At 63.4% G+C, this 22,968-nt stretch overlaps 2 protein-coding genes across 3 annotated transcripts; both read left to right on the forward strand.

Moving 5' to 3' along the window:
* The first annotated feature begins 6,500 nt into the window (after nt 1-6,500).
* Nucleotides 6,501-18,171, forward strand: DLGAP3 (DLG associated protein 3). Of its 2 annotated transcripts, none has more exons than XM_038160559.1 (11): nt 6,501-7,339; nt 9,942-11,022; nt 11,930-12,132; nt 12,604-12,718; nt 12,827-13,061; nt 13,543-13,883; nt 13,992-14,077; nt 14,780-15,204; nt 15,442-15,533; nt 15,730-15,873; nt 16,216-18,171. In XM_038160559.1, exons 2-11 carry the CDS (start codon nt 9,997-9,999, stop codon nt 16,432-16,434), a joined length of 2,886 nt encoding a protein of 961 aa, XP_038016487.1. In that variant the 5' UTR covers nt 6,501-7,339; nt 9,942-9,996; the 3' UTR covers nt 16,435-18,171. The 2 variants fall into 2 exon arrangements, with proteins under 2 accessions (XP_038016487.1, XP_038016488.1); XM_038160560.1 differs by having other exon boundaries at nt 6,503-7,339; nt 12,652-12,718.
* Nucleotides 18,172-19,562: 1,391 nt separating this feature from the next.
* On the forward strand, nt 19,563-20,666 carry SMIM12 (small integral membrane protein 12). The gene is made up of 2 exons (XM_038160591.1): nt 19,563-20,195; nt 20,333-20,666. Exon 1 carries the CDS (start codon nt 19,765-19,767, stop codon nt 20,041-20,043), a length of 279 nt encoding a protein of 92 aa, XP_038016519.1. The 5' UTR covers nt 19,563-19,764; the 3' UTR covers nt 20,044-20,195; nt 20,333-20,666.
* Nucleotides 20,667-22,968: the final 2,302 nt, after the last annotated feature.

The raw sequence follows: 22,968 nt of genomic DNA on the forward strand, positions 1-22,968 counted from the left end.
GCGTCTGCACTTTTGGGGGTCTCAGTGCAGGGAGGGGGCTGTGGGTGAGCCCGGGTGGTACCTGGGGGAGATGGGCTTGGGGCTGATGGCTGGGGCATGGGGTGCTGTTGTTTGAGGCCAGGGTGCTGGGCAGGGGGACGGGCTGAGTGTCCCCCCGAAATGCCAGAGCCGGTCCGCTGGTGAGGCGGCACCTGTGGGCCTTTAAGGTTGCTGTGGAAACGGGGCTGCTCGTTACCAGGAGGAGCCTCCTGCTTCTCAGGCAGGGCCCCCCATCCCTGCAGGAGGGGATCCCCACCCCAGGCACCTGGGACTGCACAAACCCCGTGTCTGTGAGGGACATGGCGAGGCCATGGCTGTACACGTGCAGGAGGGTGGCCTTGGGTGGTATGGACCCCTCAGCCCAGCTTGTCCTTGGCATGGCTGGTGGTGCCAGGTAGGGCTGGACACGCCTGGGCACAGCTGGACCCACATGGACACGTGTGGACACGCGTCCATCCCGACCTGCCCGTGCAGCCCAGCCGTGCCCTTGTGCCCCTTGGGGACCCTGTCCTCACACCTCAGCTGGCACGTGGACCCAGCCTGGCACTGGGGCTGTGCTGGCTCCCCCCTGGCAAGGCACGGGGCCCACGGGGGACAGAGTGTGCCGAGGCACAGCCCCCGGCCACAGCCCGGTGCCGCGCTCAGCTCCTGGAGCTTTAATGAGGTAAATTGTATAAAAAGCTCCGTTTGCCCTAAATGCCCATCCCTGCGTGAAGCTGCTGCGGCGCAGCCCGGGCACACCCCAGGAGCTGGGCAGGGGGCTACGGGGCTGGGCACACGCTCCCGGGCTGGGCACGTGGCAGCGGCAGGAGGAGGAGGAGGACGAAGGCGGTTTAGCACATTTGCAATCATTTCCCTCCTCCCCCCCAAGTTTACAGCTTAGCTCAGCGGCTTATCAGCCTCCAATCTCATTAAATCAGGCAAATTGTAGCATCTGATATTTTATGGAGATTAAGGTGTGCGCCCAGACTCTATAATTATCGGCAAAGATGTATTTACAATACCTTGTTGCTAGTAAACAAAAAATAACTTCAGATCAAAGCTCTCTTCCAGGGGGATAAATCTGCCCATCGAGCATGGCAGGGAGACACCGGGGCCGCCCGGGGTGGGTGGGCATCACGGGGGGGACACGGTGGGGGGCGTTTCGGGGATGTCCCCGGTCCCACATGGCCACCCATGCGCTGGATCCATCCCCAGGGTCTCCCTTGCTGGCATCTCCCATGAGAGCCTGGTTGCATCCACCCCTCCGGCCACGGCTCCACCGGGGATTTCCACCCCAGGGACCTCCCTGCTGAGACGAGTCCGGGATTTATCGGCACATGTGCGTTGCCCCTGGATTCCTCACGGCGGTGGCAGCGCTGCGGATTACCGATGTGGTGACGCTGGTTTATTGCTGCCTGAAGTGGATTTATCCGTGCGGCAGGGCCCGGGCTCGCTGCTGGTGTAAATCAGCACGGCACGGCTGGCAGGAGCTGCGGGGCTGTGGCTGCATCCCGACAGGCCCTTGGCATTCCAGCCTCCCCGGGGGTTCCGTGGCCGGGCTCCCCACTCCACACCACGGATCAGCTGCCCCTTCTCCATCTCACTCTTGTGCCCACTGAAACGAGAATAAAATGGTGATAATGCTGCAGACGTCCTCTGGAAAGGGCTCTGAGGCAGATGAAAAGCCCTACTTAAGAGTGAGGCCATTATTATTAATAACTTGGAGCGAGGCTGTAAATCCAGCCGACACAGCTATTATGGGAAATGAACCTGCTCCCGTGCTGGCTGCCAGGTGTGGGATGGGGATGGGCACAGGAGAGCAGGGCTGGATGGCCCCGTGGCTGCTGCTGGCTCGTGTCCACAGCTGGGGCAGCATGGCCACAGGGGGCAAAACCACTTGGCTCCATCTGGGATCTCTGGGATGATTTCTTGGCTTTTCTGGGAAGGCTGGATGTGTGAGGGAGGGATCCTGGGGCACAGGTCTCCCCCCAGCAGGAAAGGAGGTGGCTGAGCTTTGCAACAAGGCCGAGACTTGGCCCAGGCTCAGTTCAGGGGTGATGTAGGATGTGAGGAGCATGGGCAGAGCTGGCAGAGGCCAGGGTGGTGCAGCTGGCCTGAGGCTGGGCTGGGCAGGACCCTCCGTGGCCATCCTGGGCTGACTGTGCCCATCTGAGGAGCATCCAGGGCAGCATCACACCTTGGCAAAAGTTGCGTTAAAATAAAAATAACTCGGTGCCTTTCAGTGCCCAGCGCCTGCAGCCAGGTCAGAGAAAGGCAAAGCTGCCTGGGATGACTTCACCTCTGGCACTGCCACCCCTGAGCAGGGCAGCCCTGGGGCCCAGGGTGGCGGAGCTGGGCATGGAGCCGGGCAGGGGGTGCCATGGAGTGCCATGAGAGTGCCACATGGGTGTCACGGGGGTGCAGAGCGGCGGCCATGGGCTCGTGGTGCTGCCTGTACCCGGCTCGGGAGCTTCTGCGGGGGAACGAGCTTTGATATAAATATCTTTTTGCTCAGCACACGACCTACTTTCCAGACAATGCCATTAGCCTCCCGACTCCCTCATTCATCTTCTGCCGTCCTCCCCCAGCCCGCCCTGCGCTGGCACCCGCGCCAGCACGGCACACCGGCCACGGAGGGGTGAGCCAGGATGGGCACCTGCCTCGGTGGCACCCTGGGGACCCTGTGCTGGCCTTGGGGACAGCCAGCAGCCCCCTTCTCACAGCTGGAAGGGGGCTGTTGCTGCCTGTCCTCTGCCCCTGCTCCGGCTTGGTAGAGGGTGGCTGGGTCCCCTTGGGGGTTTCTCCACCCCATCCCACAGGATACTCAGATCTGTCTCCCTCCCTCTGCCTCCAGCCCCATTCCCTGCAAAGTCCATGGCCTGGGTGGCAAATGGTCTCATCCAGGGACATCCTCAGCCAGGCACAGCCTCCTCGGGTACATCCTGGCCAGGGCAGAGGGGAGCACAGGGAAGCAGCCACGCATTGCCTCAGGGGCAGCGTGTGGGGTCAGGCCCCCTCCCGAGCACCCCCAGAGCTGGTGCTGGGCTCACACACGTGGTTCAGCAGAGGATGATCCTGCAGGAGCTCCACGTGCTGGCAGAGGCTGTGCTGTGCTGTTGGCAGCCAGTGAGGGGCTGGTGGGATTAGGGGCAGGTTGGGCAGAGGGTGCCCGGTCCCACTGCCATGACAATGCCCAGCCCCTCTGGCATGTGGGGATGGCTCTGGCACCGGTTTTCCCCCAGGAGCTGGAAACATCTCTCCAGGCCCACCACCTGCACACCTCCGTGCACCCCTGGGATGAGCCCCCGCTCCTCCCCTGCAGCTAAAATTAAATATTCAATTTGTATTGCTGGTAAATCCCACAAATCTCTTTTATCTCTAAGCTGTTGTAGCAGGAATATTGGTGGTGTAATCTCCATGGGGGCTCATCCTGCTGCCCTTGACAGCTCCCTGGCTTGGACCACGCTCCCTTTTCCCCACATTTCTCCCTGGGATGCTTCTGGGCGGTGGAGCAGGTCTCCAGTGCCAACAGCAGAGCTCCCCATGGCACCCATTCTGTGAGTGCTGCTGGCTTTGGGGACAAGGGTGTGCACGGTCCCCAAATTGTGATGGAGGTGCTCTTGGCCCAGGTGATCCAGGTGGTCCCACCAGAGCATCCCCCATGCCTGCTGTGTCCTCACTCACCAGCCGTGCCCCCCTCCCCGTGCGCTGTCCCCGCGCTAAGAGCATCTTGCAGAATTATGTATTTAAATATTTAGGTTTTCATCAGCTTTGCAAATTAAGCCCATCCATTAAAGCGGCATTTTGGGTCCTCTGCTGGCAAGCTGGGCTGTGCCGTGCCTCGGGCTCGCTGTGCTCATCCCAGCCCTGGCCCCAGGGGATGCAGCCTGGGAACGGGACTGATGGCCCGGAGCATCCCTGCTGGCACAGGGACCCGGGCTCTGCTTCCTCGCCGTTCCTGGAAACTCCGGCCCCTGCGGGCCCCTGGGAGGGGGAGGTGCCCCGAAAGGAGCCGGTTGGGATTGGTGTTATTTGGGGTTGGAGCAGAGAGCGCCTCATCCCAGGGAAAGCAGGATGAGGAGCAACGCTGGTGACAGGTGAGAGCCCCGGCTCAGCCAAGCGCCTGGCAGGAGCAGAGCAGGGATGGCAGTGCCAGCCTGCTGGGGGCTCAGTGGGAGTGAAGCTGGGGATGGAAGGGGCAGCCTGCCCAAGGGCTTGGAGGAAATGGGCAGGAGGTGGCCAGAGTTGTCACTGCTGCCACGCTCAGTGCTACGGCTGTGCTGCCCCGAGCTCACCAAAGAGGCTTTGGAGTGATCCCTGGCTTAAATCATTACACGGCGTGGCTAGGGAGTAAGTGGCTCTTAAGCCTCGGCAGCGTGGCCGAGTTGGTGGCTCCCTGTGGGTGAGAGGGAAAAATGGGGGTGATGGGGAAATGGGGTTCATCCAGCACCAGCTGGAGCCCCTGGCACAGCCACGGGGCCTGAGGGGGCTGCCACGGCCCCCAGTGCCTCTGGTACAGGCAGATTTAACTCCTGGGAGCTGCTGGAGCCCACCTGGGCACTGCTGGTGCCTGGGGTGAGGTGCCCATGGGAGTGTGGGCAGAGCCCCCAGGGCGAGCACAGCACAGGGGATGTCCCTGCTTGTCCCTTCGCCTCACTGCAGGTGAGCTGTGGTCTCTCCTCAGTGTCACCTGCATGTCCCCCTTTCCCACCAAGCCCTGGTGGCCCCGCAGGAGCATGCTGGCCCCAGGCAGTGTGGGCAGGTGTCAGTGTGTCCATGGGAGGGGAGCTGTCCGTGGGCATCACCGGTGATGGGTGCTCATCCGTGCGCCTCAGTGCCCACAATCCCTGTGCCAGCTGGCTTGGGCTGGGGTCCCTGGAGCTCTGCCTGGCCTGGGGGTCTCTCCATGGTGGTCCCACAACTCCGTTGGCTGTGCTCCTGATGCTCTGGCTGTGGGATCCCAGCTCTGGCAGTCGATGCCCTGCAGGCAGGATGAGCACTGCTGCAGGGCTGAGGGGGCTGGAGGTGCCTGTGCCATGGGGCTGCTGGCTTCTCACCCGTGCCAGCCCTTCCTCTGGATGCTGCCATGCCCTGTGCCACCTCTTTCCTTCTCAGCCATCTTCCTGTCATCTGGCTGCCAGGCCCAGGTGTTCCCCATCTTAAAGGGCTTTTGAAGATGTGGCTCTTCCACCAAGATCTGGACTGGGCTTTGCAGGGATGGAATGCCAGACTCCTTTCTCCGCTGGCTTTGCCTCGGCAGCTCCAGGATGCTCCAGCTCCTTTGCACACCCAGCACAGCAGCACGGCTCTTGCCCCCAGGGAATCAGGTCTGGGGCCAGGCTGGGTGGTCCTGGGCTGTGTGTGCTGTGCAGGGAGCGGGTTCCCGTTCCCCCGAGGTGGCAGCAGCCAGAGTCAGTGGTGTTGTGGCGGGAAGTCCCAGCGCCGGCGGCCGTGCCGGGATCCCTGGCAGCTGGGCGCGTCGCGGCCGTATTTCCTCGCTCTGCTCCAGGAGTAATTGCTGAGATGGGGACGTGGGGCAACTCCCATCCCTCTCCCGGCATGGTAATGAGTGAAGAAGACTCAAAGACAAATGGCTCATTAAGAAGCAGTGCTGCATTGCAGGATTTTTCATCCCACCAACCGCTGCATCAGCAGAGGCAGCACCTCTCGCGCTCGCTCTCCCAGCCCTGGAGAAGGAGCTGTCAGGCAGCTGGGGCTGGTGCCAAAATTAATCATGTGCTTAATAATGTGCCCAGCCCGTCGAACGGCCTGTCCTCAGCCTCCCGGCTCTGGAGCGGGGCGGCCATGCTGGGCTGGAGCCCTGGGGCACTGTGGATTTGGGGTTGGTGCCTGGGAAGTGCCCAGGCTCGGGGAGAAGGGATGGGCAGGGCTGAGCCAGGGGAGATGCCCCCATCCTCAGGGTGCCAGAGCCCCCCAGTTATGTTGGGGTGTCAGGGTCCTCCAGATTTTTTGGGGTGCTAGGGCCCCCCAGCCCTGTCGAGGTCCCAGCCAGCTGTGCTGGCTTCTGTGGCCTTTTCAGTAACCTCGGTAAACACTTCCTGCTCCACTCATATTTGCAAATCCTCAGCTTGTGTTCATCTTTCATGACTTTTAAAAAATCTTGCCTCATCCCTTTTTTCCAGCGGTGCCTGGTTGGATCCTGCCCCTCACAGCCCTCTGCAGGCGGTGCCTGCCTGCAGCTGCTCTGCTTTCTTTTATTAACAGTAATTGGTTTTGATTTCCTGATTGCAGCCAGTGTATTTTCTGTGATCTTTGCATCCTGCTCACACTGTTTTCCTCTTTCCCTTCTCCTCTCTCTGTTTTCCTTTTCCCCCCTCCCCCTTTTCTCTTTCCTTTTCCTCTCTTTTTTCCCCTTTCCTTTCCTATTCCCTTTCCCTTTCTTCACTTTTACCCTTTCCCCTTTCTCTGCTAAATTAGGTGATCTCTTACTAAGCCCCTCTTTTTTTTTTCCTCCAGACTGAGTAAATTTTACTAATTCAGCCTCATAAAATAACAGAGCAATTAGTAATAAAATAAAATGTTTGCTTTCCACAATCCTTCTCGCTTACAACGAGCGGGGAAAGAGTAAATAGATTAAAAGCACGGTGGAAACGACCTGGCGGTATTCCATATTTATTTTCTTCCGACGACCGTAGATCAAATTTGTTCAGCCCCTAAGTGGGAAAACCACTTTATTTTATTTTTTTCCCCGGCTCCAGCTCGCGCGCGGTGCCGGGCGCTCACGCTGCGTGTTTGTTCTCTCCCGCTTTCATCCCAAGCCATAAAGGTCCCCAGCAGGACCCGAGCTGGCAGAACCTCGCATTAATTTGCAGAGCAGAACGGGCCGAGCTCGCACCTCTCTCGGGCTGGAAGGTGGAAAAAAAGTCCCTTTGGTGATGCTGGAAAGGCAGGGGGTGGGAGGAGGCTTTGTGGAGCGAGGGGCCGGAGCCGGAGCAAATGAAAGTCGATGGCGAGGTGGCCGCTGGGCCGGCTCTGGCACCCGCTGGCAGGAGATTGCATAACAGGATGGGACTGGGGATGGTTTTGGGGCTAAACTGGGTGAAACACGTGGCCGCGGCCGTGCGGAGCTGTCCCCGTTGCTGTGCTGGTGTGGGGCGGCCTCAGGGGAGGATGGAAGGCTGGGCTGATAAAAAATACACAGGGAGGTGGCTCAGGCTGGTATTGGGGGGGAACACCCTTGCTCTGGCTTCATCCCCCTCCTGTTCCTCCCCCAGAGCCTGCTGCCCCAGGGATTCCCAGCGTGGAGGAGCTGCTGCTGGCGAGGCCATGAGGACAGCATCCCCCTGAGCGCCGGGCGGTGAGTGCCACCAACAGCCTTCCAGCATGGGCTGCCCGTGGTGGGGCTGCTGGGGAAGGGCAGGGGGCCAGGACCCCCTGAGCGCAGGGCCATCAACCCCAGCTCTTGGGGTTAGACCTGGAAGTGTTGGAAAACCCAGTCTTGCCCTGTGTCGGGGCGGTTTGCCAGACCCAGACATTGTAGTGGGGTTTTGATGTCCTCTCACATCCCCGCTGGTGTTCCTGGAGCTGGAGGAAAGATGGGAGGATCCTGGTGCTATGGGGTCCCAGGGAAGCTCAGGCTCCTGGGGGGTCTGCCCTGAATCCCTGTAGCCCTGGGCCTCGGCTCAGCGCTGCCTCCAAGGCAGGGATCTCATGGGGCAGCTGCTGGGAAGTGGAGCTGCCTCTGCCAAGTGCTCCCATGGGAAATTAAGCAGGAGGCTGAATTTCAGGATGGCCTGGAGCACCAGGGACTACAAGCCCCTCTCCTCCCTGTGCTGACCCTCTCAATGGGGAGAGACATCAGAGGGAGGTGGTGATGGGGAGCCACTGGTGGGAGTTTCTCCAGGCGCTGGATGCAATAAAGGCGAGGAGTGAGTTATTTGTAATGGTAATTATGCTCTTCCAGTTTATCCTAGCACATAATTGTGTGGGCGGTAGGTTCCCACTGGTGGTAATTACCCTGGTGTTAAATGGCACAAAATTCAGCTGGGCTGGGTTTTTTCCCCCTTGACTTAAATCTGTGCTTTGGTGGCACAAATCCCTCCATCCCAAGGGCTGCTCAGTGGATTGGCCTTTGGAGGGACGCAGCTCCAGCTCTCGGCCACCTGCCCATGAGCCACACGCTGGCCACCTGCCCCAGTCCCAGTGCCAGCCTGCCCTCCTGGGACGGGGGGACAGGAGTGGGATCTCTCATCCTCTGCACGTGGCCATTCCTGCTGGCACATGGGATGGGGACCCTGCGCTGTGCTGCCTGTGCTGAGCCCCACAGGGTCTCTCCCGACCCTTTCTCCATCCCGAGGTTGCCCTCAAGGAGCCCGGCTGGTCCTTGGGCAGGGCATAGATGCCTGTGTCGCCTGGGACATGAGCTGGGACATGGATCCTCCACCACGGCATGTCCCCACCCGCTGCCGGCGCTCCACAGGTGCGGGGGAGCTGCGGCGCTGCCTCGCCCGCGGTTCCGGCTTTGTTGAATTCCTGCACCTGCCGAGCACAAAAGCCCGCCGGGCTCGTGCTGACAGGCTCCGCAGATATTTTGACTCCTTCTTGCCGCCGCGGCAGCAATATTTGGATCAGCTGAGAGCTTCCCTCCCCGAGCAGGAGATGATAGCTCAGCCCGCGGAGGCAGAGCTGGGCTGGGAGCCTGTTTGTCTGTCTGTCCTTCCATCCTGCTGCTTGATCCCAGGCCAGGGAGGCAGCTCCATCCCACGCTGCTGCTCCTGCTCCTCGCAGCAGCTGTCTCGGGAGGGGAGAGGCTTCATCTGTACCAGCTGCACCTTCCGCTCAGCAATCAGGGAGCCTTGTTAGAGCAGGAGCGGGATCGGAGGATGGGATGGCGCAGGATGGAGCCATCCAGCCTCAAGAAGCTGGGAAGGAAGGCGGTGGTGGCTTAGGGCGGATGTGTTCCCAGGACCCTGTCTGCTGCTCAGGGCCAAAACGCCATCACTGCCCACCCCCACACCCCTTGGGGACCCCAGGTCGCTCTCTCCTGCAGGGCTGCTCAGGGGCACAACCCCCTTCCACCAGCCCTGGCCCTCCCAGTGTCCCTCGTTCCCAGTCTCCATGGTCAAATCCCCATGTGCCACAGGGAGTGTCCCACGGTCACCTTTCCCTGCAGCCACTCTGGGAGACATGCTGCCCGCAGCACCCTGCCTGAATATGACAACAAGAGCGTTAACGATGCCTGTTAATTAGCAGAGATACTCTGGAGAATAAGTAATTTCCTCATTTACAGTCCAGCCAAAGACAGAGCCTTTGAGGGGCTGCAAGGCACAAAAACCTCCATGGGTGCAGGCAGCTCAGCCTTGGCTGGTGCCGGCTCAGCCTGGCTCAACGCCGTCCATCCTCCTGCTTCGCCCTGGGGCTGCCCCTCACACAGCACAGCCACCTCTGCTCCTGGCTCCTCATCCAGAGGGCTCACAGGGCAGGAGAGCCCTGGATTGTGGGTCTCCATGTGGGGCTGGATGGAGACATCAGAGCACGGCCCCCCCGGCGCCCCGCGGCAGCTCATTAGCGGCGCTGTGAATCGCAACGGTTGAAAAACCCAGCCAGAGCCGCTTTCTAATGGAGAAACACTTCATAATATTTGGTGTTGGAGAAGAAAACAAGGATCTGCTGATGGCAGCATGTCCTCCCTCGCCGTCTGCAGGCCCTGCTGCCTGCATTGCTGCTGGCAGCACCTTCTCCTTCCCACTGTCCCCTCCGAGCACCTGAGTAGGGGGTAGCCCAGCACTGTGCTCCTGTCACCACATGGAAAGCCAGGATTCTGGCACTTCACAGGGCTGAGTCTTGCCCTGGAAGCTTCCCAGCCTTCTCAGCTGCTTCCTGTAAGGTATCCCCAATGTTCTGCTGGTGGTGGGGGTGCAGAGGGGATCTTGACACTGTTCTTGTCCCTGTCTCAACAGATGAGCCCGCAGGGGCATCCCGGCAAGATGCCGAGGCTATGGGGTGGGTGCTGAAATGATGAAGGGCTACCATGGGGAGCGTAGCCAGACACAGCCCTCCTCCGGCCACCGCTGCCGCTGCATCCCTGAGAACTGCGAGCATCCCGCCGACTACATCCCGCACGGCCCCGAGGGCCGGCCGCCGTACCTGCTCAGCCCCAGCGAGCCGTGTTCCCTGGAGCATCCCTACTGCCCGGCGCGGAGCCCCGGCGCAGCCAGCGAGTGCCCGGGCGGGCCCCTGAGCGAGCCGCCCTCCGCCAGCGCCAGCAGCACCTTCCCGAGGATGCATCACGCGCAGCAGCCCTACGACTCCTGCGACGAATGCATGGCGACCGCCCACCCTGCCAGCAAGATCAACCGCCTGCCCCCCACGCTGCTGGACCAGTTCGAGAAGCAGCTGCCGCTGCACCACGACGGCTTCCACACGCTGCAGTACCCCCGGGCTGGCGGCGCCGAGCCCCGCAGCGAGAGCCCCAGCCGCATCCGCCACCTCGTCCACTCCGTCCAGAAGCTCTTCGCCAAGTCCCACTCCCTGGAGGCGCCGGCCAAGCGGGACTACAACGGCGCCAAGATGGACGGCCGCGGGGACGGCTACCACCACCACCACCACCACCACCATCACCACCACCACCACCAGTCCCGCCACGGCAAGCGCAGCAAGAGCAAGGACCGTAAGGTGGACTCCCGGCACCGGTCCAAGATGTTGGGCTGGTGGAGCTCCGACGACAACCTGGACAGCGACAGCAGCTACATGGTGTCCGGCCGGCACGCCGCCGACCAGGGCACCCAGTACTGCGTGGACGCTCCCGAAAGTGCCTTCAGAGACTTGACCTTGAAGAGTCTAAAGGGCGGCGGGGAAGGAAAATGCCTGGCCTGTGCCGGCATGTCCATGTCTCTGGATGGCCAGACGCTCAAGAGGAGTGCCTGGCACACCATGACCGTCAGCCAGGCCCGTGAAGCCTATCCCAGCGCCGGCGGCACCGAGAAGACCTTGATGCTTCAGGAAGCAAAGGCCAAAGACCGAGCGTACCAGTACCTGCAGGTGAGGGGCTGGGCAGGGTGAGGGGACTGGGGCTGACTGCGCTGTGGGGCGAGCCAGGGCTGGGACCCTCCATCCAGCAGCCTGGGGTGCTGTGGGGATGCTCCAGCTCTGCTCCATGTCCCCAGCGCCTGTGCCCCATTCCCATGGTCCTGTGCCAGTCCCTGATGTCCCCTTGAAGCCCATCTGCTGCCTCCTGCCCTGTGTTGCATTTGGGGTCAGACCAGTTCTGTCAGCTCAGGGCCACCAGCAGCCCTGTGCCTGCTCCCTTCTCACTGCTTTTATCCTCCCTGTGTGCCTGGCTGGGTGCCACTGCCTGCCTCATCACCCGGCTCCCTTCTAGGTCACCCCCCTTCCAATTAAAAGCTAATTAACTCTTCTCTCCCTTTCCTGGGGGAAGGAGACAGGGAGCAGCAATGCTGTGCTGGCCGGGGTGGCGGTGGCCGGGGCCTGTCTCCACTGGCAGTGGGGGCATTGGGGCAGGGGGCTGGCCTCAATGCCCTGGCCGGGGGCCCCAGGGGACACCATTCCCCTGACACTGCCCTATAAGGACCCCGTGGTGCTGGCGTCAGCAGCACGTGGCGGAACTGGTGCCCGATACGTCAGGCGGGTGCTGCGCTGGCATGGGTGGGATTTGGCCCAGACGCTCCTGCCAGAGGGGCCGTGAGGTGGGAGCTGCTGCGCCGCCCCGCGTTGTGGGAACGGGGAGCTGTGGCTGTTAGGAGGGATCTGCTCTCCTGCATTTTGGGGCTTTCCAAAAGGATCAGAGTCCCCGGGGTCTGTCCCTGCAGCTCTGGGGTGCATGGGGAGGACAGGGGAGCCGGGCTGGGTTTGGATTTGGGCTGGCACATGGCTCGGCTCTGCATCCCACCTGTGGGACCCATCCTCCCACGCTTGCCTCCTGCTGCAGGTGCCGCAGGACGAGTGGAGCGGGTACCCAGCGGGCAAGGACGGGGAGATCCCGTGCCGGCGGATGCGCAGCGGCAGCTACATCAAGGCCATGGGCGATGAGGACAGCGCCGACTCGGACATCAGCGCCAAAGTGCTGCCCAGGGCGGCCACGCGGCGAGACAGCTACCGCCGCTCCTCCAGCGCCGACCAGGCCAGGACCAAGTAAGGGCTGCTGCCTCCCGGCCCCGTCCCAGCTCTGCAGGCAGCAGCAGGGCCGTGGGCCAGGGCTCCCTGGGAGGACAAGTGGCATGTCCCTGCTCACGGCATTGTCCCCACTCACAGCACCGTCCCTGCTCACAGCACTGTCCTCGCTCACAGCCGCAGTCCCCAGCGCAGCAGCACCCAGCCCCATCCCTGCTCTGCGTCAGGGCACTGGGGGGGACATGGCTATGCTGGGCTTTCGGGGGGGACCTGCTGCTGCAGCCACATGCAGAGCATGGGGACAAGAGGCATGTTCAAAGGGGGATGACTGAGATGTGCTCCAGTCCCAGTAGGTGACAGTTTTGGGGGCAGTGAGGAATGGGGACAGCAGCAGGGGCCAGCGGGAGGATCGCTGCGGCTGCGTTTCCCGATGCTCTGCTGGAATGTGTTGCTTTTGGTGCAATCCCTTCTATTCCCACTGTCTCTCATTAGGTTTGCAAGTAGGCACTATTCTGATTCATATATCTGTAACTGTCCCAGCTGCTGCACGCCACCGCGAATGCTCCCACGGGGACAGAGCTACGGGCGTTCCTTCACCACCGGCCAGGTGCGTTCTGTGGCTCAGGTTTCACAGGGCAGGCTGGGGCAGGGATGTGGGGGATGTCGCTCTGAGCATCCCTTGCCCTGGCTCAGCCTCACCCACTGCTCTCCCCAGATCAACGACGAGCTCAACCACCAGTTTGAGGCCGTCTGCGAGTCGGTTTTTGGCGAGGTGGAGTCGCAGGCCGTGGAGGCGCTGGACCTGCCCGGCTGCTTCCGCATGCGGAGCCACAGCTACCTGCGGGCGATCCAGGCGGGCTGCTCCCAGGACGACGACTGTCTCTCACTCTTCTCCATGTCGGCCCCTCCTGGGCCGCCCATCACCAGCAGCATCCTGAAGCCCAGCACTTGTGAGTCCTATGGGGTGGCGAGGGCTTGGCCGCGTGAGGGAACCCCACATCTCCCTGCCTGCTCACCTGGGCACCTGCCAAGGGCTCCTCCTGCCTTCCTCCTGGCCCTTGACCCCTGTAGTGCCCAGGACAGGGTGTGAGCATCCTGCTCGTCACCCAGTCCCAGTCAGGGGGCTGCTCTGTGTCCCCAGCGCCCATTTGCCATCCCCTCCTTCTGTCCCCATCTCTGCCCCTTGCTGGGTGCTGCAGCAATGTGGTCAGTGTGGGTCTGGGGTGCTTTCCAATCCCAAAAACTGCTCAATCAGCCCCTCTGAAATCTGGCCCATATCTAACCCAGCTCAGGGGTAAACCCTGTGGGGCCATGATCCCCGTGCTGTGGGAGGAGACAGGCAGCATTCCCCGGGGTCCCTGTTCGTGGCGGGAAATGAGCAAGTGTCTGTGTTTTCACGTGCCTTTTCATCCTGCGCCTCTCCCACAACAGCCTTCAGTTACAGAAAAGCTCCACCTCCCATCCCTCCAGGAACCAAAGCCAAACCTCTCATCTCCGTCACGGCGCAGAGCAGCACCGAGTCCACCCACGAGAGCTACCTGCCCAGCGAGGTCGCCCGCAGCCCCGCCTGGTCCAAAGATGCCGCGGCCCGCTGCAACTCGGCCGAGAGCCTGGAGAGCTCCAAGGTGACGGCCGTGGCCCTCGACCTGCCCCCGGTGCAGCCCCGCGCCGCTCCCAAGCCCTCCACGCTCATCATCAAGGCCATCCCAGGCCGGGAGGAGCTGCGGAGCTTGGCTCGGCAGCGGAAGTGGCGTCCCTCCATCGGCGTGCAGGTGGGCTCCGCTCCTCCCTGCGGGCTGCCCGAGGGGTGTGGGCCACGCTGAGCCACCATGCTGCGTTTTGGGGCTGCCCTCCAGAGCTCTCTCTCTGCCCCTCGGCAGGTTGAGGCCGTCTCTGACTCGGATACGGAGAGCCGGAGCCAGAGGGAGTTCCACTCCATCGGGGTGCAGGTGGAGGAGGACAAAAGGTACCACATGGCTGGACTGTCACCCTGGACTGTCACCCTGGACTGGGCTGACCTGCCGCACTCGCTGCACTGAGGCATTGAGTTCCTGGGGGTCCTGCACACCACCGCTACCCCACAGCATCTTTTCCCTCTCTGCTCTGGCTGAAACCCCAGAGCTCAGCACCATCCCCATCCCAGGCTAGCTGCCCCCACCTGGAGCAGGATTTGGCCTTTCCTTTGTCCTCTCTGCTGCCCAGGGAAGGGGCTGCCCTATTCCTGTCCTGTGCTGGGTCTCCTCTGCTGGGCTCAGCCCTTAGCTTTGAGCCCATGCCAGGTGCAGATGAACCTTTGGGCATTTCTGCAGCTCACCATGACATTTTGGCTGGGATGGGAATGCCAGGTGTGCCAGAACCTGCATGGCCTGCGGGAGGGGAGCTCCGGCATTGTGCCCATGCAGCCTGGTGCTCCTCTCCATCCCCGGTCCAGCGCCGGTAGCCATGGAAACAGGCTGAGAGCAGAGGAGATGAGGGACTGGCGGATCGCAGCTGCTCAGGGCTGCGCCTGTGGCCCTGGATGCTCTGGGATCCACCCCGGCATCCCCAGCCCCATCCTACCCGTGGGTGTCCCTCACCCTGCCCCTGCCACTGTCATAGCTGATGGGGAGGGGGGACAGCACAATCCCTTCTGGCCGCGAGGGTCCCCACGCTCTCCCTGTCTCCGCAGACGAGCGCGCTTCAAGCGCTCCAACAGCGTGACAGCGGGCGTGCAGGCGGACCTGGAGCTCGAGGGCTTCACCGGCCTGGCCGTGGCCACCGAGGACAAAGCCCTGCAGTTCGGGCGGCCCTTCCAGCGGCACTCCTCGGAGCCCGAGTCGGGCCGGCAGTACGCCGTGTACAAGACGGTGCACACGCAGGGGCAGTGGGCGTACCGCGAGGATTACCAGCTGCAGTACGACACGGTGGAGGTGCCCCGGCGGGACGCCTGGATCGAGCGGGGCTCCCGCAGCCTCCCTGACTCCGGCCGCGCCTCCCCGTGCCACCGCGACGGCGAGTGGTTCATCAAACTGCTGCAGGCAGAGGTGGAGAAGATGGAGGGCTGGTGCCAGCAGATGGAGAGGGAGGCCGAGGACTATGACCTGCCCGAGGAGAGTGAGTCGGGAGGGGATCGCAGCAAAGACAGGGGCTGGGGATCCTGCAGAGCTGGGGGGGCACAGTCATTGTCCAGCAGTGCTCCCACCTTGGAGCATCTTCCCTGCCAAGGCTAAAGAGGTTGGGTGAGGGCAAGAAACACAGGGAAACCCTCTGGGGCTGGGATGTGAAGGAGAGGAGAGACACGATGTGTTGGAGGGCAATGAGCTGCCTGTGACTGTCTGCTCTCCCCCCCAGTCCTGGAGAAGATCCGGAGCGCAGTGGGCAGTGCCCAGCTCCTCATGTCCCAGAAGGTGCAGCAGTTCTACCGCCTCTGCCAGCAGAACATGGTGAGTGTGGGCAGCGTGCCAGGGGTCAGCTGTGGTGGGGAGGGGGTGTCTCATACCCTCAGCCAGTGACTGTGGACTACCATGGAGGAGAGCTGGACACAGAGCCCCAGCACAGGGGGCTGGGTGGCCCTATGTTCAGCAGAGCCAACATCCCTCTGATGGATGAGGATGGTACTCTGTCCCTCTGTCCCCACAGGATCCCAACGCATTCCCTGTGCCCACCTTCCAAGACCTGGCTGGCTTCTGGGACCTCCTGCAGCTCTCCATTGAGGATGTCAGCATGAAGTTTGGGGAGCTCCAGCAGCTCAAGGCCAATGGGTGGAAGATCATGGAGCCCAAGGTGAGGGCAGGGCTCTGCCACTGGCACTTGTATCTGTCACCTCTTCCTCCCTCCTCATCCCCAAGCACATCTGCACCCGAACCACTGCTGGGCTCTCACTGGTGGCTGCTTTTAGCAAACCCTTGAAAAGCAGAGATGGGAAAAAGCTAGAGAAAGGCTGTTCTCTCACTGATGTATCCCAGCAAAGGGCCAGGCAGGGTACTGGCACGGGATGGATAAAGGGGTGTGCAGCCCTGCCTTGCAACCTGTGGGAGGGTCTGTGGAGCCTCTCCCCATGGCTTGTGCCCGCTGGGATGCCCATTCCTGGGAGGCGCCAGCCTGAAGCCCCTGTTGTCTGTGCAGGAGGAGAAGAAGGTGCCTCCCCCGATACCAAAGAAGCCGCCGCGCTCCAAGGTGCACCCGGTGAAGGAGCGCTCCCTGGACTCGGTGGACCGGCAGCGGCAGGAGGCCCGCAAGCGGCTCCTGGCAGCCAAGCGAGCCGCCTCCTTCCGCCAGAGCTCGGCCACTGAGAGCGCGGACAGCATCGAGATCTACATCCCCGAGGCGCAGACCCGGCTGTGACCGCAGCCTCCGCTTTTCTACCCGGACTGGACGGCGCGGCCGTAGCTCACTGTGATGGGGGGCCGCGGGGACACCCTGGGGCAGCTCTCGGCCCCACTCACAGCTTCTCTCTTTTCTATCTTAGCCCTTTCGTGGATCCGACGGCGGGTGAACGCAAAGCCCGGTTCTGCCCCGTCCCCTCGCCCCCCCGCCCCCGCCCGCATGCCCCTGCCAGCCTCTCCTGGGGTCCGGGGCTCTCCCTCCCTCTGCCCTCCCTGGGGCTGTGTCCCAGCTTTCTGTCCCCTTCCCACTCGCCAGCCCTTCTGCACACCCGCCCCTGCATCCCAACCCCGAGAGAGGCGACCTTCAGCGCCCGGCCCCGCCGGGCTGGAGGGGAGGAGGCTGCAGGCAGGCCCCCCCGCCTCTCTGTACTCAGTGCAATCCCCTGGTGTGTGGCGGGGACGGGCCCCCAGCCCCTGCCCAGACACAGCCCCCCAGCCCTGCCCTGCCGGGACGAGGCTTTGGGACGTGCTGGGGACAAAGGGGTCCCCTCGCTGCCCCCCCCCCCGCCTGCGGCTCAGGTGCCGTGGGGACCCAGGGCTCCCTCCCCTATATACATATATAAATATAACCCAAGGAATAAACCAGAAACTACACGTGACCAGCGCTGTGTCCTGCCTGGTGGGACGGGCCAGAGCAGCAGAGGCCCCCGGTCACGGCGAGCTGCCCCGCTTCCCTCGCACGGAGCATCGCCATGCGCTTCTCCCCTTCCCGCTCAGCCCTCCTTCCCCTCAGTCCATCCCTCATCTGTTCGTCCTTCCCTCCTGCCAGCCTGGAGGCCAGGAGCACCTCTGCAATGTGGCACTAGCCAGGGACAGGCAGCAGTCCCCCTTTGCCTTGCTCCCCCAGTGAGCCCACCTGCAGCGACAAGGACCACGCTGGCCTTGGCACCAGCGGGTGGGACCGCAGCGAGGACTTGGCCAGCAGCTGTCCCTTGAGTGTGGAGCTAGAGACCCCCTCAGGGGGACACCCCTTCCCCCTGAGCTCCCAGAGCCCTGCGGGATGGGACACCCCAGGATAGGGCTGTCACGTAGCTGATGCCTCTCAGGGCCAAGGGACACCCTGGGACGTGGCTGTTCCCAGCTCCCCCATCACTGTGCACAGAGCCAGAACAGGGTGGAGAGCTCCCTCCAGGGCAGAGCAGTGTGGCGGGGCAGGAGGCTGCATCTGCCTCATCCCTGTCCTTAACCCCGTTCTCCAAACATCCTGTCCCCCCTCAGTGTCCCTTTTGGTGGCAGAGGGGGGAGGACCCCACCCCCGTCCCTCACTCTGCCGCGCCAGCAGCCCCACGCAGCATCACCAGCCACCCCCCAGGGCAGGGCCAGTGGGTGCCAGGTAGCTCCCGAAATCTGGGGCCAAACCTCGCCCAGGCCCTCAGGCAGGGCGGTGGGCTCAGAGGCAGCTGGGGGACGCCTCGCTGGGGTCCCTCGCTCCTGGGGGTCCGTCGGTGCTAAACACCTCCGTGACGGCAGCACCCACTCAGCCACCCGAAGCCCTTCCCCACCCCACTCCCCCTGCACCCCGAATTTAGGGATGTGCCTGGGAAGGGCCCCCGGCCCCCGCCCCGGCCAGCGCCGTGCAGTGACCGTGACACGTGGCTCCCTTTTTATTGTAACGAACCGCCGCAATTAATAAAGATGACTTTGGTTACTCGGGCCAGCGGCCACCTCCCTGCGGGGACATGGCCGGCACCGGGCTCGCCTTTCACCTGTCTCCCATCCTTTGGTGTCCTGCATGCCTGTGCTGTGGGAAATTGGTCACCGTGCGGTGGGAGAGGGGCTTTTGCAGGTCTCCTCGTGCATCTCACCATGGAAACCTCCCACGGGTCCCCCCGTGGGTCTCTTCCAGTGGGGTCTCTGCCTCTGAGTCCCTCCCTCCTGTGGATCTCTCCCCGTGACTCCCCCTGTGACTCCCCACGTGAGTCTCCCCTGTGACACCCCCGTGGGTGTCTCGCTGTGACACTCCTCGTGACTCCTGCATGACATCTCCCCGTGGCCAAAACACCCTCTGTGATTTGTGCCTGTCTCTCTCTCCCTGAGTCGTCCCTGGGTCTCCCCTGGGACTCCTCCCTGTGTGTCTCCCGAGGGGTGACACCCCGTGACTGTCCCCGGGGGTCTCACTCTGTGGGTGTCTCTCTGTGTCCTCCCCCTGTGACACCTCTCCAGATCACCTCTGTGGGTGTCTCTCTGTGTCATCCCCCGGCTTCTCCTGCGTGGCTCCCCCCGTGACACCCCTTGTCCCCCGCATGACTGCCCCCCATGTTCCCCCCTTGTTCTCCCCCCTGCATTCCCCAGTCTCCCCTGATGACTCCCCCTCGTGTCCCCTCCATGGTCCCTTTCGTGTTCCCCCCTGTGTCCTTCCTCCCTGTGCCTCCTCATGACTCCCCATCGCTGTCCCCCCTCATATTCCCCATGACTCCTCCTTGTGCCCCTCTGCGTCCCTCAGTCTTTTTCCCTCCAGTGTCCCCCCAGTGTCCCCCTCGGTGTCCCCCCCATGTCTCCCCCGTGTTCCCCATGATTTCTCCCCCGAGTCCCCCCTGTGTTCCCCATGATTCCCCCCGTGTCCCCTTGGTGTCCCCCCTGTCCCCTCGTGTCCCCCATGATTCCCCCTCGTGTCCCCCCGTGTCCCCTCGGTATCCCTCCGTGTCCCCGGCCTTGTCCCCCATGATTCCCCCCGTGTCCCCCCGTGTCCCCTCGGTGTCCCCCCCGTGTCCCCTCGATGTCTCCCCGTGTCCCCCCCGGTGTCCCCTCGGTGTCCCCCCGTGTCCCACATGATTCCGCCTTGTCCCCCATGATTCCCCCCGTGTCCCCCCGTGTCCCCTTGGTGTCCCCTTGGTGTCCCCCCGGTGTCCCCCGTGTCCCCTCGGTGTCCCCCGTGTCCCCCCGGTGTCCCCCGTGTCCCACATGATTCCGCCTTGTCCCCCATGATTCCCCCCGTGTCCCCCCGGTGTCCCCCCGTGTCTCCCCGTGTCCCCCCGGTGTCCCCCGTGTCCCCAGCCGCTGCGGCTCCTCCAGCGCTGCGGTTCCCCCGCAGTCCGCCAGGGGGCAGCCCCGCCCCGCCGCCCCTCGCGGCCGTGACCGGAACGGGCGGGGCCGGGCCCGGCTGAGCGGGGCCGGGGCCGGGGCCGGGGCCGGGGCTGGGCCCGGGTGAGCGGGGCCGGGCGGGGGTCCCTGCGGACCCGGGCGGGGGTCCCTGCGCGGCCCACGCGGGTCCCCGTTCGCTGCGGCCATTGCTGAAGCCCCGGTGCGAGCGGGCCCGGCCGGTAACCGCCGCGTCCCGCCGCCGGCAGGCATGTGGTCCGTGCTGTGGGCGGCCGTGCGCTCCAAGGCCCCGTACGTCACCTTCCCGGTGGCCTTCGTGGTGGGGCTGGTGGGCTCCCAGCTGGAGTGGTTCCTGCGCGGAGACCCCCCGGCCACGGCCCAGGAGGAGAAGAGCATCTCGGAGCAGCGGGAGGACCGCAAGCTGCAGGAGATCGTGGGCGAGGACCTGACCAAGGTGGTGAGCCTGAAGGACAAGCTGGAGTTCGCCCCTCGGGCCGTGCTCAACAGGAACCGGCCCGAAAAGAGTTAATAAAGGGTGATTTGGGCAAAGGTGGTGCCCTGGAGCTGGGGACTGCCCTGACACCTGCACCGCTTCCACCAGCCTCCCTCCTGCACCTGCTGCTCCTCACCCTGCCGGGCCCTCCGCAGGGTCAGGTTTGCCACCCCATGGATTTGCTCAAGGTACCCAGAGCTCGGTGGCAGAGTGGGCAGGGAGCCGTGTGTGGAGATGGAGAGAGTCTGAAACTCCTCAGCTCTCGCCAGGCCTGGCTCCTGCACCACAAAACACTCTCGGCCTGGTTCCGTCTGTGTCTCCTCAGGTTTGATTTCTTCCATGGTGGGAAAGTAGAAGAAGTTTGGACCTGAGTGCCGTGGGATGGGGTCAGGCTGACTGCCAGTGACAGGAAGAACTGCTGCCCTGCTTCCAGATCCCCCGAGGCTCTTGATGAACCCCAATACAGCCCCACGCCACAATGTACTGCAGCAGCCATGGGGCTCTCTGGGGACCCCCTCCCTGCATCATCCCACCCAGGAACGGTGACAGGGGGAGGTGAAAGTCTTGGTCCTGCTCCGCTGTGGTGCTCTGAGCATGGCAATGTGTTGGGAATGGGGAGCTCTCTGCCCTCTGCACAATAAACTTCTGTCAGTTCTCGGGCCTCTGTGTCTCCTGCATCAGCACAGCCCCAGCCCTGAGTCAGGGCATGCCTCTGCTCCCTGTGCGCTCAAGAAGCAGCTGCTGCAGTGGGACAGATGCCATTGCTGTCCCTGGCTGGGCACTGCCCTGCAGGCCTGGCAGCAGGGTGGTGGGCAGGAAGGAGGAGAAAGCACCAAATTCCCAGCCCGTGCTGTGGCTGTGTCTCTCCCCCAGCTCCCCCAGCTGCGTCATCTGCTTCCGTTGGACCTCTTTATCTCGAGGAGAAGGGCTGTGACAGCACAGGGTGGGGTCCCAGGGGACGGGGGTCCCACTGGGCTGCTGAGCAGGGAGAGGCTGGCAGCAGGCACTGGGGGCCAGTGGCCGGTGTCCCCTCCAGGCTCAGGCATTGCTGGCACAGCAGGGACAAACCCCAGCCAGAACTGCCTGAGCAGGGCCAGGGCCGGGGTTATCGCTGCCTCCTGGCTTGTTTTTTCCCGTGGTGCCTGAGCAAGGCCCCGGCTCTGCCCCGGCCCGGCCTTCCCCTCCCGGGGACGATAAATCTGCCGTGCCGGTGCGAATGCCGAGGTCAGCAGGCAGCCAGCGCTCACACCGCGCTGCGCTGTGCCCCAGGGCCATTCCTGCCCCGCTGACAGCTTTACTGCCTGCTCGCGGCTCTGTTCGCTGCCCGAGCTGCTGTCCCGGGCTGGACTGCTGCCCTCAGCTGGGCCCATGGCCCGCCACCACCGGGAACGCTCTGACCTTCGCTGCGAGGGCAGCTGAGCCTCGGGAGAAGGTGCAGGAGGAGCCTGGGTGTGATTTAGAGCCCCTCTCAGCCCTGTGCCACGGCCTCCTCCCGCACTGGGGCTCTCAGTGCCCACCATGCTGTCCCCCTGGCAGGCTGGCACTGTCCCCTGAAGTAGCCCCTTCCCCTTTGTCTCCAGCTTTCCCAGCCAGGCTGTGGGGTGATGGCTGTTCCCTATTGTGTGCTGCGGTGGGAATGGTCCCGTTCCTTCTCCCAGCTGGGACCAGCTCGGAAACCGTCTCTGAAATGCCTTTGTTCCCCCCGCGCCGCAGCGGCTCCCCCGGCTGTTTACAGCCCATTGATCCCCTCGTTCCCAGGCCCGGCCGGGCACAATCGGGCTCTGGGGGGGCCTCGCTGCCCCGTTTCCTGCCCCAGCCCCGTGCAGTGTCGGTCGGGGAGGCTGCTCCAGCACAGTGATGCCCCGGGGAAAGACTGAGCCCTGATGGTGACAGCTTGGGCATTGATGGCACCTGGCCGGCAGCCCCTGCCCTGCTCCCATCGCCTGCCTGTGGCACTTCCAGCTGTTTTCCCTGTGTCTGGGGACTCCCGACCGTCCACCGGCACTGCTGCAGGTCTGTGGATTCCCGCAGGCGCTGGGATAAGGGTGAAGCCGCTTCCCAGACTCGTTGCCTTTCTCCTAAGCCTTCAGTGCTGTAAACCCACCCTTCCTCCCATTGAATCCCAACAATGTGCCGCTTGGGAAGTGCCGGCGGGACAAGAATAGGAGCGGGCAGCTCTCAGGGCTAGGGCGAGCAGCCACGGCGGCTCACGGAGAGCCAGAGGAAGCTTTGCTGAATAAGCTATTATGGTAAAAATCTGCCCTCCTGAGCCTGCACCCAGCCATTCACGAGCAAATGCTCGGTCTGGTGCAGGGGGTTTGTGATCCAGCTGTTCCCAGCACGGCACAGCTGGGCGCTGCTGTGGAAGCCCTGCCTGCAGTGAGCCTGTCCCCAGGCAAGGAGTCCCACGCCTGGCCAGGAGGCCAGTGGTTGGTGTGGGAGCATCCTTCCAGGCTTGTCCAGCTTCGGGGATATCCCTGCCTGCAGTGAGCCTGTCCCCAGGCAAGGAGTCCCATGCCTGGCCAGGAGGCCGGTGTTTGGTGTGGGAGGATCCTCCCAGGCTTGTCCAGCTTCGGGGATGTCCCCGCATCCAGGGCTGGCTGTGGCTGCACGGTGCCATGGATCAGGGGTTGGACCCAGCAGGCACAAGTACTCCCGGTCCCAGCCCAGCCTGTGGTGGCCGCGGCCCAGGCTCACAGGGGGTCAGGCTGACTGCAGTGCTCTTGTCACAGCCTGAGGGCAGCCGCAGCTTCCCGATGGACCCTCTGTCCTGCCCAGGTCCTGCATCGCTCCTGGAATCCATCATGAACAGCTCGTGAGAGGAGCAGGTGGTGGTTTCCTCAGGCAGGATGCTGGCAGCGAGCTGCGCCCCAGCTCACTGCGGGGACTGGGACAGCTGCTGTGTCGGGGGGACAGTGACATCCCCCTGGCCATCCGGCACACCTGGATGGCTGCTCTGGA

The sequence above is a fragment of the Motacilla alba genome, chromosome 23 (assembly GCF_015832195.1).
Source record: "Motacilla alba alba isolate MOTALB_02 chromosome 23, Motacilla_alba_V1.0_pri, whole genome shotgun sequence".
NCBI classification, from domain to species: Eukaryota; Metazoa; Chordata; class Aves; order Passeriformes; family Motacillidae; genus Motacilla; species Motacilla alba.